This window comes from Papaver somniferum, unplaced genomic scaffold, assembly GCF_003573695.1.
Source record: "Papaver somniferum cultivar HN1 unplaced genomic scaffold, ASM357369v1 unplaced-scaffold_148, whole genome shotgun sequence".
Lineage (NCBI taxonomy): Eukaryota > Viridiplantae > Streptophyta > Magnoliopsida > Ranunculales > Papaveraceae > Papaver > Papaver somniferum.
In genome coordinates this window covers 569,050-584,711 of record NW_020624154.1, presented here as the reverse complement: position 1 = coordinate 584,711, position 15,662 = coordinate 569,050, and the positions used below count along the sequence as shown (strand labels likewise).

The following is a 15,662-nucleotide window of genomic DNA, read 5'->3' as shown; positions in this document are numbered from 1 at the left end:
GAATAAAAAAAAAAAAAACATAGGATACATATCTATGTTTTGTTGGAGATGCTCTTAATGAACACAAATTCCTCCAATTCAAAAAAGTAAAAAAAATCAAGTTAGCATCCGATCACCACCCTCACCCTATATAGGATTTGCTGCTGTTAGAAGAATTCAGATTTGACCAGTTTCGAGAAAAAATGAAATCAGACACCCAGGAAACAGCAAAGTGTGCTTCCCCACAGAGAACACATCACCAGAACATACTGAACTAGAAAAAGACATAGCAAGAGAAGAAAGAAAACCTATATTCTGAAGAATCAAAGATATCCAATTACTTGCAGTCCCAAAGGGGAGACAATTTACAGTTACAAACTTCTTGGAGAGGACCCTAATAAAAAACATAAGGTTCATTATCTGATAAATTGATCCCTTGTCTGAAATAGACTGGATACTCAAATCCTCTCCAAGAAGTCGGAAATAAATAGGGAGAAACTTTAGTAATATAATATTACACTTATATTATTATGAATAACAAGATTGCAGAATTGATTCCGGTCTTACACAAATTACCTGGCAACAATAACGCCCTACACAAAACCATCTCTGCATTACTTCGCTTTTGATAGCAGTTGTGGTGTTGCAAATTTTGGACCCTTGCCTTGCTTCTCCCTGTTTGATCCTCTCTTACTTTTTTTCTTTCCTACTACAACTGATGAACGGTTCAAACAATACTAGGGGGGTCCCCTACCCAATTGCAAGTGGCTCGCGCCCAGCGGGTTCGGATGCAATCGACCAATGGTGCATGCTGAGGAGGCTCCGGCTGGGTTATTTCGATGACAGTGTCTTTCACACCAGAGCCATTTCCCCCCAAATTCTGAGGGCCTACAACATCAGCCATAAACTCCTCAGGTGTCCATCTCGGTGGAACCGTGACTCTCAGTCTAGAAAGCCTAGGTCTCTGCATAGGACTTTCACCACCAGAAATTCCTTGGCTACCATTCATAACAGACTTTGCAATCCCATTAAAATGGTATAGCTCAAACACCTTTTTACCCATCAATCCTGTTGAATCCTTGAAACCCCCCAAATTCTTATCCAAATCCAACAGAACCTGCCAGAATTCACTCCATACTATGAATCCCATATTGCACAGGTTGTTGAGTTTCTCTTGTGGTAAACTGATATTCATTTGCCTAAGAACTTGATGGAGTCCTTCCTCACTTATAAACCCTCCTCCACCACTCTGGTCTTGGGCATCAAATGCTTTCCTGATCCGGGATTCACGTTCTTCTTGTTCATTCTCATCCTGAACACTTGCTTCAAGTGCAAAAAGAACTGTGTAATGGGACTCACTCCCGATGACCCAGATTGGGTACTTCGGAGATTTCAAATTCTGGCCAACTTTGCAGAAGTTAAGAGACTCGAGCAAAGTTAGGAATCCAACCTCTACATTTGTGGGTATGCCCTTTAGAGACATGCCTCCACCTAAATCCATGCTCCCATCAAACACATTAGCTACAGCCTTACCACAAAGAAGTAGGTTCACGATTTCCTGTTGCATTGCAAGCAACGACTTCAATTAATCATTTTCAGCATGCCTAACCGACTAGAAAGGGAAACAAACGAGATGGTTGAAAAGAGAAGCTATGGCAAGCTATGTACAACGCACCTGTGATGCATGTCCGAACGGAGCTGTAACCAACGGTAAAGTAGGATCATCCCTGTCTGCTTGAACAGTTTCCTACAGGAGAAAAAGGTCAACGCTTTAACAACCTGAAGTCTCAACGGTTTTTCAGCATAATAAAACTGGATTGATATCTACAAATTTAAAACATCAGTTCAACTAAAACTTTAACTCGCATGAATTTGGTAAAAGAGGATGCAACTGCATGAATATATACAGTACTTTCAAAAACTGTCAATGTACGATGTGCCTCTGGCAAGTTTGGAGAAATGATAAACAGATGCAGTGAAGTGACAGAAGCATAACAACTAAATGATAGATGCAAAGGTTTCATTATCCCATGTATTTTTTTCTCACTGTTATATGTGCGGCACGAATATTCACAGTTAATTTAAGAAGTTAAGTTTATCGCTGTCAAGACAATACAAAACAGGAGCTCTCATCCAGTGAGGTAACCGTTACACCACAAATCATTCACCCCATAAGAAAACACCATCACAAGCAGGAGAGCTATGCGCAATGTACCAAAAATCGGCTTCTAGGGATTCGATAAGGCCGCCCGAAATCCCTAGTCATTTTGCGATTAGGCGCAGATTTTTGGGCGATTATAGTTAATCCTCGGGGTTTTGACGCCAATTTAGGCATATTAATGGGAAAAATCATTTCTCACAAAGTTTTGAAACAAGTAAGCCAACCCAAAGTTTTTATCACAGAACCTAGGGTTTCAACAGCATAGAAGTTACAAGATGCGCAGCCACCCCCCTCTTGTTTCCTTTTTTTCTATTGTTCTCTATTTTCGTTTCTGTTCTCATTCTTTCATCAGTAATAATTTCCATCTCAATCTCTTTGTAATATTACATATACTGTATATATTCACTAATCATACCCGCATACTCCTCCGACTAGTCCCTACAGACGCCAGGCCCCACTCAGCCGCCTGGCGACCGCCTAACGAGTTTTGCTACACAGGTCATGCGATAAAGTTAACCCCATTATAGAATCCATCTAAACTGTTTAGACTGAAAGAGTAAATCACATACTGAAACAGTAAGCAGAGAGTAAATCACATACCAGTCCTCGGGAAAGAAGAGAAGAAATTAAGAACAGCAGTGCCCCCATACGACTTTGAAAAACAGGAAGCACTGCCTTCAGCTGCTGACAAGCACTCGACTGTGAGGTATATGTGTTAACTCTCAAGACTTTCTGCAAGTCCGAAGCTGATTCGATTGAAAGACCTTGCAGGGCTTTCGTCACTGCCTACAAAATGAAACGTTTCAACCTCATTTAGATAACTATCATATTGACTCTCGATCCATCAAGCTTATCAATTGCTACACAAAATAAAGTCAGATAACAAGCTAGAAATAGAGCTTAATAACCTCCTCCTTCTGGCCATCTTCAGCATCCTCTGGCCAGTGGTTTGAAAGATTTAAAGTAACAATAACAGCTCTTTTCTTGCTTCCACATAGAAATAATATGTCTGCCATACTTTGAATCAAAGCCCTGTAAAAAGCACAACAAGGGATTTCAACATGTTATGAGCTAGAGATACAAGGGACAAAATTTTCGAGAAGCACGAATCCCACGAGTTCAGCTTAAGCTTGAGCTGAACCCACTATAAAATATAAAAACCCACTGTGATTCAAATTGCGGAGGTGAGCTACTGACTGGGTTCACTGACGAAAAAGGCTGCTAAATTTGCTAATTTGCTAAAACAGCAAAGGTGGTTAACTGACCTGGTGGTTTACATTTTTACGCAGTCATTTGTTTGAAAGATTTAGTATTTCGGGTTCAAATATTTGCATTTGATATTTCTAAGAAAATGTACTGCTAATGGTAATTCGAGTAATCTAAGACATATTATCCACTATTATTTTTATATATCAAGATTACAATACTTTTATGGACGAAGTAATTACCTTGCCTTCCCATCTTCAGTTAGAGAAGCAAAATTACCCAGTATAGCAGATTCACTTTGAGAACATATACTGGGAGCGAAAACTTGGGTCGCCAAGGTGATTGTATTTTTACCTACTTCATCTGAAGAAAACAATAGGTGCTTGAGAACAAACGCCTGCAGTGCCAAACCCAAAAATATTGTGAGACGAAGTTCTTCACACATAACAAAATACGATGAAACCATCTTATAATTAACTTCACATTTTTCGCCTAAGTCTACAATGCATTCCAGTCACTGCATAAAGCATAAGTAAGAAGTACAAAAGAGATAAGCTTCATCTTTGACTACAATAGTTCAAAAGCTTTTGAGCATTTTATTCTGCTGACCTTTCAACTAGGAAAAATGTAGAATAAACCATCCCGTGAACTGGCGCTAATCTCAAGCCATTAACCAAAATTATAAGTTTGAGCTTCATGAAGTAAAGTGATAATTTTAGGAAATATGAGAATGTAGGAATTCAGAGTTATACAAGAATATGGGGGTAAAATCAAGTCTCTTACTGAAAGATTTGGGAAAAGAAATAAACAATATTTTATTCGGCATCAAGAACACAGACTTATGTATATATATGCTTTGTTTAAACAACATGATACCTAAAAATGTAACTAAATAGATTAATGCGGAAAACATGCTTGAGGTTTGAACAAAAGTAAAAAAAAATCATGCCTTCAAAACACATTAGGGAATCTCCCTACCATAAGCATAATTCTGGAATCATTTGATAATTCACAAGACCTAATAAAAAGAATATCCATACAATAAAGAGTGTAGCACAAAATTACATGTGCGGACTATACGATAACCAGCAGGTAGCACCTTTAGCAGGGAGATATGTTAAACTGCATACACATACATCATTCTTCTAAGAAAATCCAAATAAAGCTCAAAAGTAATATAAAGAGTGGCCTCACCTGTATGGTTGCTAACACACCACAAGGTCCCCCTTCATGTTGCACAAGTCCCATACATGTTTCAGGGTCAGAGCTAAACCTGTAGCAAAACATTTGTACCAAGTCAAAAAAAAAAATCTACAAGACTACAACTCATAACTAATTCTGTATTCTATAACAAAAAAAAAGGAATGCATAGCTTGAATTCTCCTTTCATACTGCTAGCATGACAGTTAATAGAAGTAATAGTATGATTAGATGCAAGAGCATGATGCGGTCTCAGAACATCAAAAAAAAAAAAATGTAAATATAAACTAGTTGTTGTAACAAATGTTACAGAAATAGAAAATTAACGCTTACAACAAATTAAGAAAGGTTTAATAAAACTACTAATGAGTCCTAACAAAACCTATCCAAAAAATATGACACTGTTCTATCGAACCAATCGTAAGGTGACTTATGTCCATGAGGGTTTCTGCTGGAAACAGAAAGTGGATACTGGTTTCTAACAACCTCCGGAATGATCGCTTATTGAGGTTACTAAAGCATTGAAAGCACTCAAGCAAGACTCCAGTTCAAACATGCATAATACCTCAAAAATCAAACAGCAACTTAGCTTATCCGCGTGTATTTGAAGAACTTGCCTCTTTGTTTACAGATAAAGTTATCATTGTTCAATATAACTTCTAATAACTGAGAGTTTTACTTATAATATATTTATATCTTGTTAGCCATGCTGTTCACTTTCGCAGTGATGCTGGCACGTATTGTACAGGGAGTGAGACCGTGATACACGAGATTTTCCAAATATTGATATGTATCAGTTGATAAGAGATTACAATCAACGAATATAGCAACAAGTTATAAACGGTGAAAATCGGTAACATATCCAAGAATATCTGTAATTTATTAAAACTTGTAATCTTCAAATCATAATTTAATACTACTAGATTTCCTCTCCTTCAATGACAGTTCTTCACGGTCCTTTAAGTAGACATTTGATTAATTATGGGGTTAGAGGAATTTGTTTAATATATGAAAAAGAAGGGAAGGGTTTTCACTTCATACAGTAAGGAACTATAGGTTCTTTCGTACATGAATGGCAAATTCTCATTTTCACTGATAGATATCGGGTTACACTCTACCCCAACATATCAGAAAATATCACCTGTCACCGCTGGCTGCTATTTTAAGCAATATGCTAGTAAAATCATGGCCAAACACCGATATACAATAACGACACAGCACCGATATTACTCTCATATTAATTACGCACTTCACAATTCTAAAAAGCTGGCAAGAAAATTCGTTTGAAGACAAATACGGAAATCACGCTTAGAGCATTGACAATTCAATAACGTCTCTATGACATCAGCAAGAAGCCTATATTTATTAAAACACCACAACATAAGTGAACTCTGATGGTCAACCTTTGCTACAAGCCAAACAATCAGTTCACTAGAACTCCATAAACTATCCATTGTTTTCTTAAATTTTAATATTTTAACTATGGAAGATTTAAAATGTTTCAACCATCTTATGGATGAGAACTAGGTTTTTTCTTCACGAAAACAAGCTAAAGCTAGCCAAGAAAGAATCTAATTCTTATATTAAGCAAGATTATATCTAAGAGCTAGCGACGATAAAATCTTTACATAGTTAAAGCTTACGTACCTAATACCTTGGTTACTCCACTGTGCAAGAATATCTTTCGAGACACAATCCCCAAACACCATTGTAAACAATTGATCAGCTTCTTGTGCTGACAATTCTTCCCCAAAATTCAAACTTTTCCCCACTTCTCCAACACCACTTTTTTCAATTACAACGCTCTTTTCTGCAGGCTTCTTATCCAAACCCAGACTACTACCACTTTTTTCTGTCCCCTGAACTACATCAATTTTCTTCTCGACTTTAGGAGCTGCTACAACAGGGCTCTTCCCCGTCATCATTCTCTTCTCAGCAGCTGCAGCCATTTGTTCTCTTTGCAATTTCCTAGTTGTAGCCTCTGGTGATAATTCTTCTTCTTCTCCCTCTTGACTAGAAGAAGAACCCACATTATCTCTAGGTTTACTCCTTTTCGCCACAGGCGGTGAAGGTGGAGAAGGTTGTAAACTCATTCGTAAAGCCATACGAAATTCATCATCGTCTTGATCTGCCATTATAAGAAAACCCAACACCCTAATTCCAGAATTCCAATTTCTAGGTTATATAATCTGGAGATTGGATCGAAAGATTGGATCTTTGAGAAAGAAGAAGAATTAAAGTGAAACCCTAGAAGAATATGAGGATTTATAAACCCTAGAGGAAGAAATAAAAGGACTGTAGTTAAGACTTTTACTTTGATATAGAAAGCAAGAAGAAAGAATATTTGTGTATGTCCGTCCGTACAAGCCTAATAAACGGGAGAATTAAAGGGAGAAGATCATCATCTTTGTGTGAGATTATGAGGAAAATTCCCAAAAACAAAAGTCGTTTTCTTATTTCAATGACTGAAATAACCTTGTGTATTAGTTTAATTGCGACTTCGACACTCTGGCTAGCTTGTGCGAAAATCTAGAAGATTGGTGGGTGGATAAATAGAAAATTTGTGTGCACCTCTGTCTTTGGTCCTTGGTTGGAGCAATTCCCGCATATGAACGAGCGTGTTGATATGCAATGTGCGACCGTTGTTTCTTCATTCTGCAACAAGTTTTACAATCCCATTGGATCTCTAGTGTGAACACATAAATCACGTGGGCTTTTACGTATTCACAGACAATGTTCGCACATGCTAAAAATTATTGACTTAAATGGCACATGCATAAAGTAAATGATACTATCGGTTCATCGACTCAAAGCCCTCGGGCTCATCACTGCCTAGTCGAATAATATCAGGAAAATGATCGTATGAAGAGTAAGACTACAAATACGAACACAAATACGAATCATAAGGGATATGCAATGAATATAAAAGTGCTGAAATATAAATAAGATGGAGATTTACGTGGTTCGGCACTAAGGCCTACATCCACGGAGGTTGGTGTTTCACTATGTATTGAATGTTTACAAAGACGAATGAATTTTGAGTATACATTAGTCTGCGGAAGCAGGGGATTTACTTACTCTTCCTATTTCTCTCTCTTATGTTCTCTTCTAAGGATTGTGGATTGGTCGACCCCTTCTCTCTTAGTGGAAAGGGGTATTTATAGGGTTGAAACGTGGATCCTACTTCTGAGAGGCCGTTGCAACCTTATCTTCTTGTGCTTTGTGTCCATCACGCAGAGGTCTTCGTCCTTTACAATGCCCCCTGCGTTCCATGCTTGATCACGAAGGGTTGTCCTCGTTCGTCCTATGGGTTGATTGACACGTACACTGCTCAGAGTGTTTAATGCGGGTAGTTGAGACGTTTGCTCGTGTCAGACAAGTGTCTTCTTCCCCTGTCACATCCGTGTCAGTCATATTTCTCCTCGTCGTTGATCTTGGCTCTTTCTGGGGCTAAGAGAAAGTAGATCTTTGGGGGCTATTTGGTGCTCTGCAGTAACATCATACTTCAGTACATCTTAATTTTCTACCATCAGATTATCTGGACGAAGATCTGATGCTGATGGGGCATGCTTCTTGGTTGTAAGCGTGTCTCATCATGTTTTGATGGCTTGGTTCGCATGCCTTCCACGTATTTCTTCATAAACACGTGGCTGATGGTTAAATATGTACACACAATTTGCCAATTTTCTTCTGACTTGGGTATTAGTGGGAGTTTAGAAGAAAAATAACGTTACATATTCCCCATCTCTCTCCTAATAACTTCCCCTAAATATTCGGGCACGTTTCCCAACCCATGTAATAACTGCATTCTTAAAAGGAGGGGACGATTACGGTTCTGCTCCCAAGCTTATTAATAAGAGAGAGAATGTGAAAATTTTTCTAGAAATAACTTTCATTCTCTCCCTGTCAGTCTTCATATATTATAAATCAAAGATTTTTGTTCTTTCTCCTTGTTCTCTAGCTATTAACTGCTCCTGTCTTTTCATTGATCACGCCCTGCTCCTGATTCTTTCTGATTCTTCTGCCCTTGCCTGTTCGTTGGTGTTCGTCTTCTTCTTTGTGGTGCTGTGAATTCCTTCTATATAGGTATGGGTTTTTTTTTCACTTTTTCTGCTGTTGATTTGTCCATCTTCCGCTGTTTATATCGACTTGTTTATCTTCTTCTGCTGTAACTTGTTTGTTTTGTGATGAAAAACACATATGTCGAAGCATATATGCTTGCCCTGTTCTTCTTTACAAAGCGAATATACCAGTATTTTGATTGATTGATTGTTCTCTAGTTTTAGGGTTTTGGGGAGAGACTAAGATGAACTGTCATTTTATGGGTTTTTTGATCTTTGGTGGCCCCCTCGTATTCACCTCTAAACTGTTTTTGTGTCTCCTCGTAGCTATGTCTGATCGTCCGCGGGTTCCTTACCAGACCCCGCCGTCTAGTCCGCCAAGATCCCCTCCGCGTAGAGATTCTGAAAGATTTCCACTTGGGGAAGGTTCTTATAAATCTTCACAATTGGATCCTCGTGGTCATAGGGTTTCATCTTCCTCTGGTGCGAAGGCTTTGCCTACTAAAAAAGGGGATTTGCCGAAGGGTCCTTCTGGGTCTAGGTACGCTGTTAACCGCGCTCCTTCTCGTCCTCGTGAAGATTCTAGGAGTACGCAGGCTCCTCCCCGTGATGATTCTAGGAGTACGCGGGCTCCTCCTCCTCGTAGTGAAACATTGGATGTTCCGCCCCTTCGTTCCATGGCTCCTCCTTCAGTGCCCCTGCAGAGTTCTTTGCCGCCTCCTCCAACGGTTTCTTTCAAGGGGAAGTACTCCAAGGGTACTACGTTGAAAGCTGATCCGCCTAAAAATCTTCCTTCCAAAAGGAAGGCTTCAGAATTGAGTCCCACGTCAGATTCCGCAGACGAGGAAGAGGCTGCCCCGTGATACGCAGCGTTTCAGTTGGTAAGAAGAAGGTCACTTTCAAGCATATTGATCTTGAGATGTTCCAGGAAAAACTTGAGCTTCAAGCCTTTGAGGTTCGGTTCTATGCCCCTGATGATGATATCACTTACGAACTCCTCTCTAAGTATCAGTTTGATGAGTTCCATCTGTTGACTACGGTTGGATCCTTCGAGGCAGGTCTCATGTTGCCCTTGTATAAGTTGGGTGACTCCTTTTATTATGATGTGCTGGCTAGTCGCGAAGGTTCTTCCACAAACACTCATAATCGTTCCGTGTCGCGATTGTCTGGGAATTATCTTCGTGCACTGAAGGAATGTTATCTGCGGATCAAGGGGGAGACAATGATGACTTGCTACGTTCCAAATCCTGCTGAGAGAGAGTGGTACACTCCTCAAAATTTTAATAGTTCCTTTGGGGATTATGTCAACAGTAGGAACCGTAAGCCGTGGAGATTAAATCTTCGTAACATTGCTGCTCCTCGGGGTGAAATTCGTCTTTTGAGTGAGGTGAGTGATGTCAAGCTGAAGTATGTTCCTGGCACTGAGGGATCTGCTAAACGAAAACTCTTTCATGCTCGTGAAAGGATTAAGCGTGATCATGATTATGGGTGGCATGTTACTGTCATTGAAATTGTTGGCCCTTGGGCTTACGGTTGGATTCCTGGTCCGCACGGTTGACGTCCTTCTGAAAACAGCAAGCCTCGTGAAACTCCTCCTGCTCGTTATGGAGATTTCTGTCCTTGGCGTCTGAATTTTGCGGGCATGAATTTTCCTTACGTTCTTGATGTCGTTTATGGATATGAGGAGGAGGGTTCTGGTGCTACCCTTCCACCAAAGAGTGCTGCTACTGCTAAGGTACAGTTTCTTCTTATATTCTCTATTCTATTTGCCCTTTTTTTTCTTGGTTGAAAAAACATTTTTTAAATGAGGGAGAAAATGAGCCTTTGTTGGGACGTGTACTGCTTTGTAGGTGTCGAAGAAGAAGAAAATTGGACCCAAACAATCTTCTACTGTTGTGACCGGTGAGGATGAGGTTTATGAGGAGGTTACTAGTCCTGTGAACGAAGGGTTTGCTGAGGATGAAATGTCCGATGGAGAAGAACGCACTGATACTTCTCCTCCTGATGACGAGGGTGGTAACGGTGAAGAAGAAGTTGTTGCGGGTGGTGATGGTGAAGAAGAAGTTGTCGCGGGTGGTGATGGTGAGTCTGAGGGTAATATTACCGCATGTGGTACTGGCAAGGGGGATCTGCCCCTGTTGGCGATAATACTGGTAGTGTGGGTACTCTGCCCGTTATTTCCCCTGAATTTTCCTTTGGTAGGATATATTCCGCAGGGGAATCCTTTGATGTAAACGCTTCCATGGGTCTTGCTGAAGACTTCTCATTGCTTTACCCAAATGATGATTGGGATGTGCTTGGGAATCTTGGTAAAGAGGGTGCCACTGGTCAGCAGGCTGAAAACGCAGGTGGTCATGCTGAGGGTTGTGATGTCGAAACTTGCGCGGGTGAGGAGATAACAGCCAAGGGGAAGTCTGCAGTTGAGTCTCCTTCGGAGGATTTCCCTCACTCGCTAATGCCTGAAGGTGAAGATGCCATCTTGGCTTGGCTTAAGAAGAAGAATCTGATGTTCGTCCCTAATCCTGCCCCAGTGGTCACTGGTGAGAAGAATTCTGACGCTTATACTCGTCAGATGATGCAATTGTCTTCTGAGGCCCGCGTTGCTGAGATGTGGGAGAAAAATATGAGAGATTTGGAAGCTAACCTAGTGGTTGACCCTCCATCCTATGTTGCTGATATGATGGCCATAGCTGATGGCCAGCAGCGTGTCTTAGAGGTAAATCCTTGTACTTTTTTCTTCATGATATCCGAACATTGTATTCTTCGTGATATCCGATCCCTTCGGTGTAATAATTGTTGTTTGTGACATAGATGATGAGGAGCGAACATTGTAACCATGTTCTATACCAATTCTTCAAAGCAAAGTCTTTAAAGTTGGAGGCTAAGCTTCGTCATAGAGAAGAGGAACTGTCTGCGGCTGAAGTGGAAATAAATGAACTGAGGGGTCGTCTTAAGGAAAAAGAACAGCTGGGTAACGCTGAGGAGAGTCTTCGTTCAGAACTTGCTATAGTCCGCAACGAATTGGAGCAGACTCGCAGAAATGTCTCGTCCCTCACAGGTTCGTATTTTACCGATCTTTCACTCCTCGTGATTCCCTATTTGTACTTTGGTGTTCTGTCTGAGTCTCCCCACCCTATCTTCAGTGGGTGGAGTCCCCGAGCTGATATGGCTTCGGAAAGAAAGGGAACGACAGAAATCCCGTATTGCAGAGTTGGTGGGTAAGTTGAAAAGCGAAGCCGTAAAGTGGAACGCTCGTGCTGATGAGCACAACGCCTTAGCAGCTGAGTGGCGTGAAAAGCGAACACTAATGGTTGATATGCAAAATAAGTACAACCATGACCGTCGTCTGTTCAATGGTACGCTGCTATGGACGCGTGATAACCTGCGGGAAGCTCGAGGACATGCTTCGGACTTAGAGGCTAGAGTGCGCCTTTTGGAAGAAGAGTTACGACAGGCTCGTTCTTTCTTAGGCCCCGGGGTTGGGGATAGTATGCTGCGTCTTACCGAAGAAAGAGATAATGCTAGGGCTGAGGTCGGCGCTCTTAGTAAAGCCCTAGCAGCGTCTCGAGCTGATGTTGCCCGCCAAGTGGAGTCTGAGAGAGATCTTGAAGTAAATGTGTATCGACTCCATAAAAGGATGGGGGAGATGAATGATGAAGTCAACCATCTTCGTCACTTGGATTCAATGAAGCAGGTAGACTTAGATGCGAGTCAATTTGCTCTTACGAACCTTCAAATGGATTATAAGAAATTATCCGACGAGTATGACTTTCTTGATGAGGCACGGGACGCAGTTGTTAATGAGTATGAAGAGGCTTCGGCTAATGTCGAAGGTATAACCTCGTTTTATCGAGTGTGATTCTGTTCTTTGTTTTAACCCCTTGGTATTTCTTGTTTTCAGCTCGAGGGACAGCTTCACGCAGCAAATGATGAGCTTAAAAAAGCTCAATCTGCCTTAGTGCAGAGGGAAACCAACTATTTCAAAGGGTTGGCCGCGTCTCGTGAGGAAGCAGCAGAGATTGCCTCCAAAGAGGCGGAACGCCTATCTCATTGTTGTCTCAGGCCCACCAGCGGACCGCTGTTATCACATATAAAGCTCGATGTCAGTTAGCTGAGGAGACCAACAAAGTCCTAGACAAGATTGAACTTGATCTTAAAGCCGAACATGGTCTTGTCAAGAATTATCCGCGTCGTCCCCCCGCGCCCTTGCCTGGTTCTTCTGGGCCTTCTTCAGGTGGTAGCGTACCTTCATCTCGCAAAGACAACCCTGTTGATGGAGCTGTATCGTCCAAGTAGATTTCTTTTATTAGTCATAGAAAGTTGATCCTTGTTGATTATAATTTCGGATCATTTTTTGATGTGTTTCTTGCTCTATCTTATTTGCTGAACTTGTAATCAACTCTTTATGAAATGGATCATCCTTTTGGCATACCTGCGTTATCAATTCATTTTTATTTTAAGTATTGTGAAGCGTTAAATAGAAATAACTTGCTTTGTAAAAAGTTAGAGTGTTTGGGTGCGACACCGAAGGTAATACCTTCGTGATCGTCTTGAGACCTGTCACCCCGCTGGCGAATCCTGGGCCAGAGGATTCCCAAACGGTGGGGGCCGAGGCAGCGTTCTAGGATATGGGATGCTTATTTGAAATATTTACATGCACCCATTCCGTCGACCCGCTGCCTTAAAATTGGTTGGGTATCTCTTCTGCTGGGTGCCTTCCCCTGGTCTTACACTCATAGACACTGATAGGGGAGCCCTGAGAGATTGTAGATTAACTACTTTCCCCAATATTGTTAATTTATTATGTAATGTACATGCGTTCACCCAGCGGGCCTTTTGACCATTTCGTTTGCTTGAAGATTTGCAAAAAGTTTGTTTGATTGATAGGTTGAGGCCTGCTACTCCTCGTCCAGAGATAGAAACATGTAGAGCGGTTACGCTGCCTTCTTCTTCTGGTATTCTTCACGCAGATGCAAAGCTGCGCTGCTCCTATGGGTAGTACGGTTTGAGCCATTTAGCATTCCAAGGGTGTCGGAGGACCTCGCCTTTCAGATTGCGAAGATAGTAGGAACCGTTTCCCGCAATGTCGTGTATTATAAAAGGTCCTCCCCATGTAGGTGCTAACTTCCCCATTTCTTCTCTCGTTGATACTGCGGGATTGTTCTTAGCACATACTGCCCTTCTACAAAATTTCGAAGCTTAACCTTTTTGTTGTATTCTCTCGCTAATCTTCGTTGATAATTTTCCATCTTTTGCAATGCTGCTTCCCTCCTTTCTTCCAGGTCGTCCAGTCTCTCTAACATCATGTCTGTTGTGAGATTTTTCTCCCATGCTTCGGTCTTTGTGGTTGGCATGAGGATCTCTGTTGGGATGACTGCTTCAGCTCCATAAGTGAGGAGAAATGGGGATTCCCCGGTGGCAGATCTTCGTGTTGTCCTGTATGCCCATAATACATTGTGTAGTGTTCACACCACCGCCCCTTATGTTCGTCTAATTGCTTTTTGAGGATAAGGGCGAGGGTCTTGTTAGTAGCTTCCGCTTGTCCGTTGCTTGAGGGTATATGGGGGTGGACTTGTTTCCTTATTTTGAAAGTGTCGAAGAGCATGTCTATTTTTCCCCTGTAATTGTTTACCATTATCGGACACGATTTCCGCTGGTATGCCGAACCTGCAAATGATGTTTTGGAATATGAAAGTAAACACATCCACGTCTCTGATCCTGGCTAAGGCTTTAGCTTCCACCCATTTACTGAAGTAGTCCGTGGCTACTATCAAAAATCGTCTTTTCCCTGATCCTTCGATGAAAGGCCCAACGATATCTATGCCCCATTTTGCAAATGGCCACGGACTATCCACAGAATTACGTTGTTGCTGGTGCGTGTATCTTTTTGGCGAAACGCTGACATTCTTCACATCGTCGGGACATTCTTGCGGCATCTTGTATCATTGTGGGCCAGTAATATCCTTGCATTTTTGCTTTGTCGGCTAGTGATCTCATGCCGCTATGATTCCCTGCGTCACCATAATGGATGTCGTTTAGAATTCGATGCCCCTCTTTCCTGGATAAGCAACGTAGTAACGGTCCGAGGAAAGATTTCTTGTACAGGACCCCATCCCGAAGATCATATCTTCCTACTTTGGAGAGTATTTTCCTGGCTTGTTTATGATCCGCGGGTAAGGTTCCATTGAGAAACGCATGAATCACCATTCTCCAATCATCTTCGTTGCTGAAATCTTCGTCTTGATTTGCTCTTGACAGGATATCTTCTTTCGTCGAAATCGTTATGGATGTCTTCTCCCACCTGATCTTCGATATTTTCTTCCACTGTATCTTGATTGTAGCAAAGGAGAATTGTGATGCAATTGAAGGCTCGTATACCCTTGTTATTTTGATAGCTTCGATATTCTTGTCCTTCAGCATGGATGATATATATGCTAGGGCATCCGCGTGCCTGAGATCTCTCCTGCATAAGTGCCTGAACTTGATGTTCGGAATTTGTGATGCCAATGTTTGGACCAAGGCCATGTAAGCTGAGAGGGTGTCGTCGTATACATTGTATTCGAACCCTATTTGCGTATGACAAGCTGCGAGTCACTTGTCAGTCTTACATCAGTTACCCCCATCTCTATTATCAAGCGGAGGGCATGTACGACTGCCTCGTATTCGACGATGTTGTTAGTATGCTCTTTGAATTATAACCTGAGTGCATGTACGATCCTTTCTCCGGTTGGGGTGGTGATGACAATGCCTATTACCGCCCCTTCCTTATTTTTGGAACCATCGACGAAGACTTCCCATCGTCTTTGGCTCTCGGGTTCGAGGACATCAACTGGATCCTTGTTTTCCTCGTCAGCCTCTGGTATGCCCCTAATCTCTTCATCGTTGTCCAGGGGGAGGTCTGCTAAGAAATCCGCCAATACTTGGGATTTTTGGGAGTGTTGAATTTCATGGATGATGTTGAATTGGTCCAGGTGGGTGTTCCACTTGGATATTCTTCCTACTTTCCCCGCGCTTTTGAGGACTGCTTCCAATGGTGCCTTGCATGGGACGCGGTT

General features: G+C 41.6%; 1 protein-coding gene across 1 annotated transcript; it reads right to left on the bottom strand.

Moving 5' to 3' along the window:
* Positions 1-290: 290 nt before the first annotated feature.
* Positions 291-6,935, bottom strand: LOC113335460 (ubiquitin carboxyl-terminal hydrolase MINDY-3-like). The gene is made up of 7 exons (XM_026581502.1): positions 6,194-6,935; positions 4,541-4,619; positions 3,589-3,743; positions 3,049-3,172; positions 2,741-2,926; positions 1,655-1,726; positions 291-1,537 (listed from the first exon to the last, which is right to left on the bottom strand). The coding sequence occupies exons 1-7, from the start codon at positions 6,679-6,681 to the stop codon at positions 707-709; spliced, it is 1,935 nt and encodes a 644-aa protein (XP_026437287.1). The 5' UTR covers positions 6,682-6,935; the 3' UTR covers positions 291-706.
* Positions 6,936-15,662: the final 8,727 nt, after the last annotated feature.

Excerpts from the sequence above, each read along its gene's own strand:
- LOC113335460 (XM_026581502.1), bottom strand. The coding sequence starts at position 6,681 with ATGGCAGATCAAGACGATGATGAATTTCGTATGGCTTTACGAATGAGT. Across the intron at positions 4,620-6,193 it reads TGGAGTAACCAAGGTATTAG|GTTTAGCTCTGACCCTGAAA; the intron begins GTACGTAAGCTT and ends GTTTTGCTACAG. Across the intron at positions 3,173-3,588 it reads ACTGAAGATGGGAAGGCAAG|GGCTTTGATTCAAAGTATGG; the intron begins GTAATTACTTCG and ends TGCTTTTTACAG.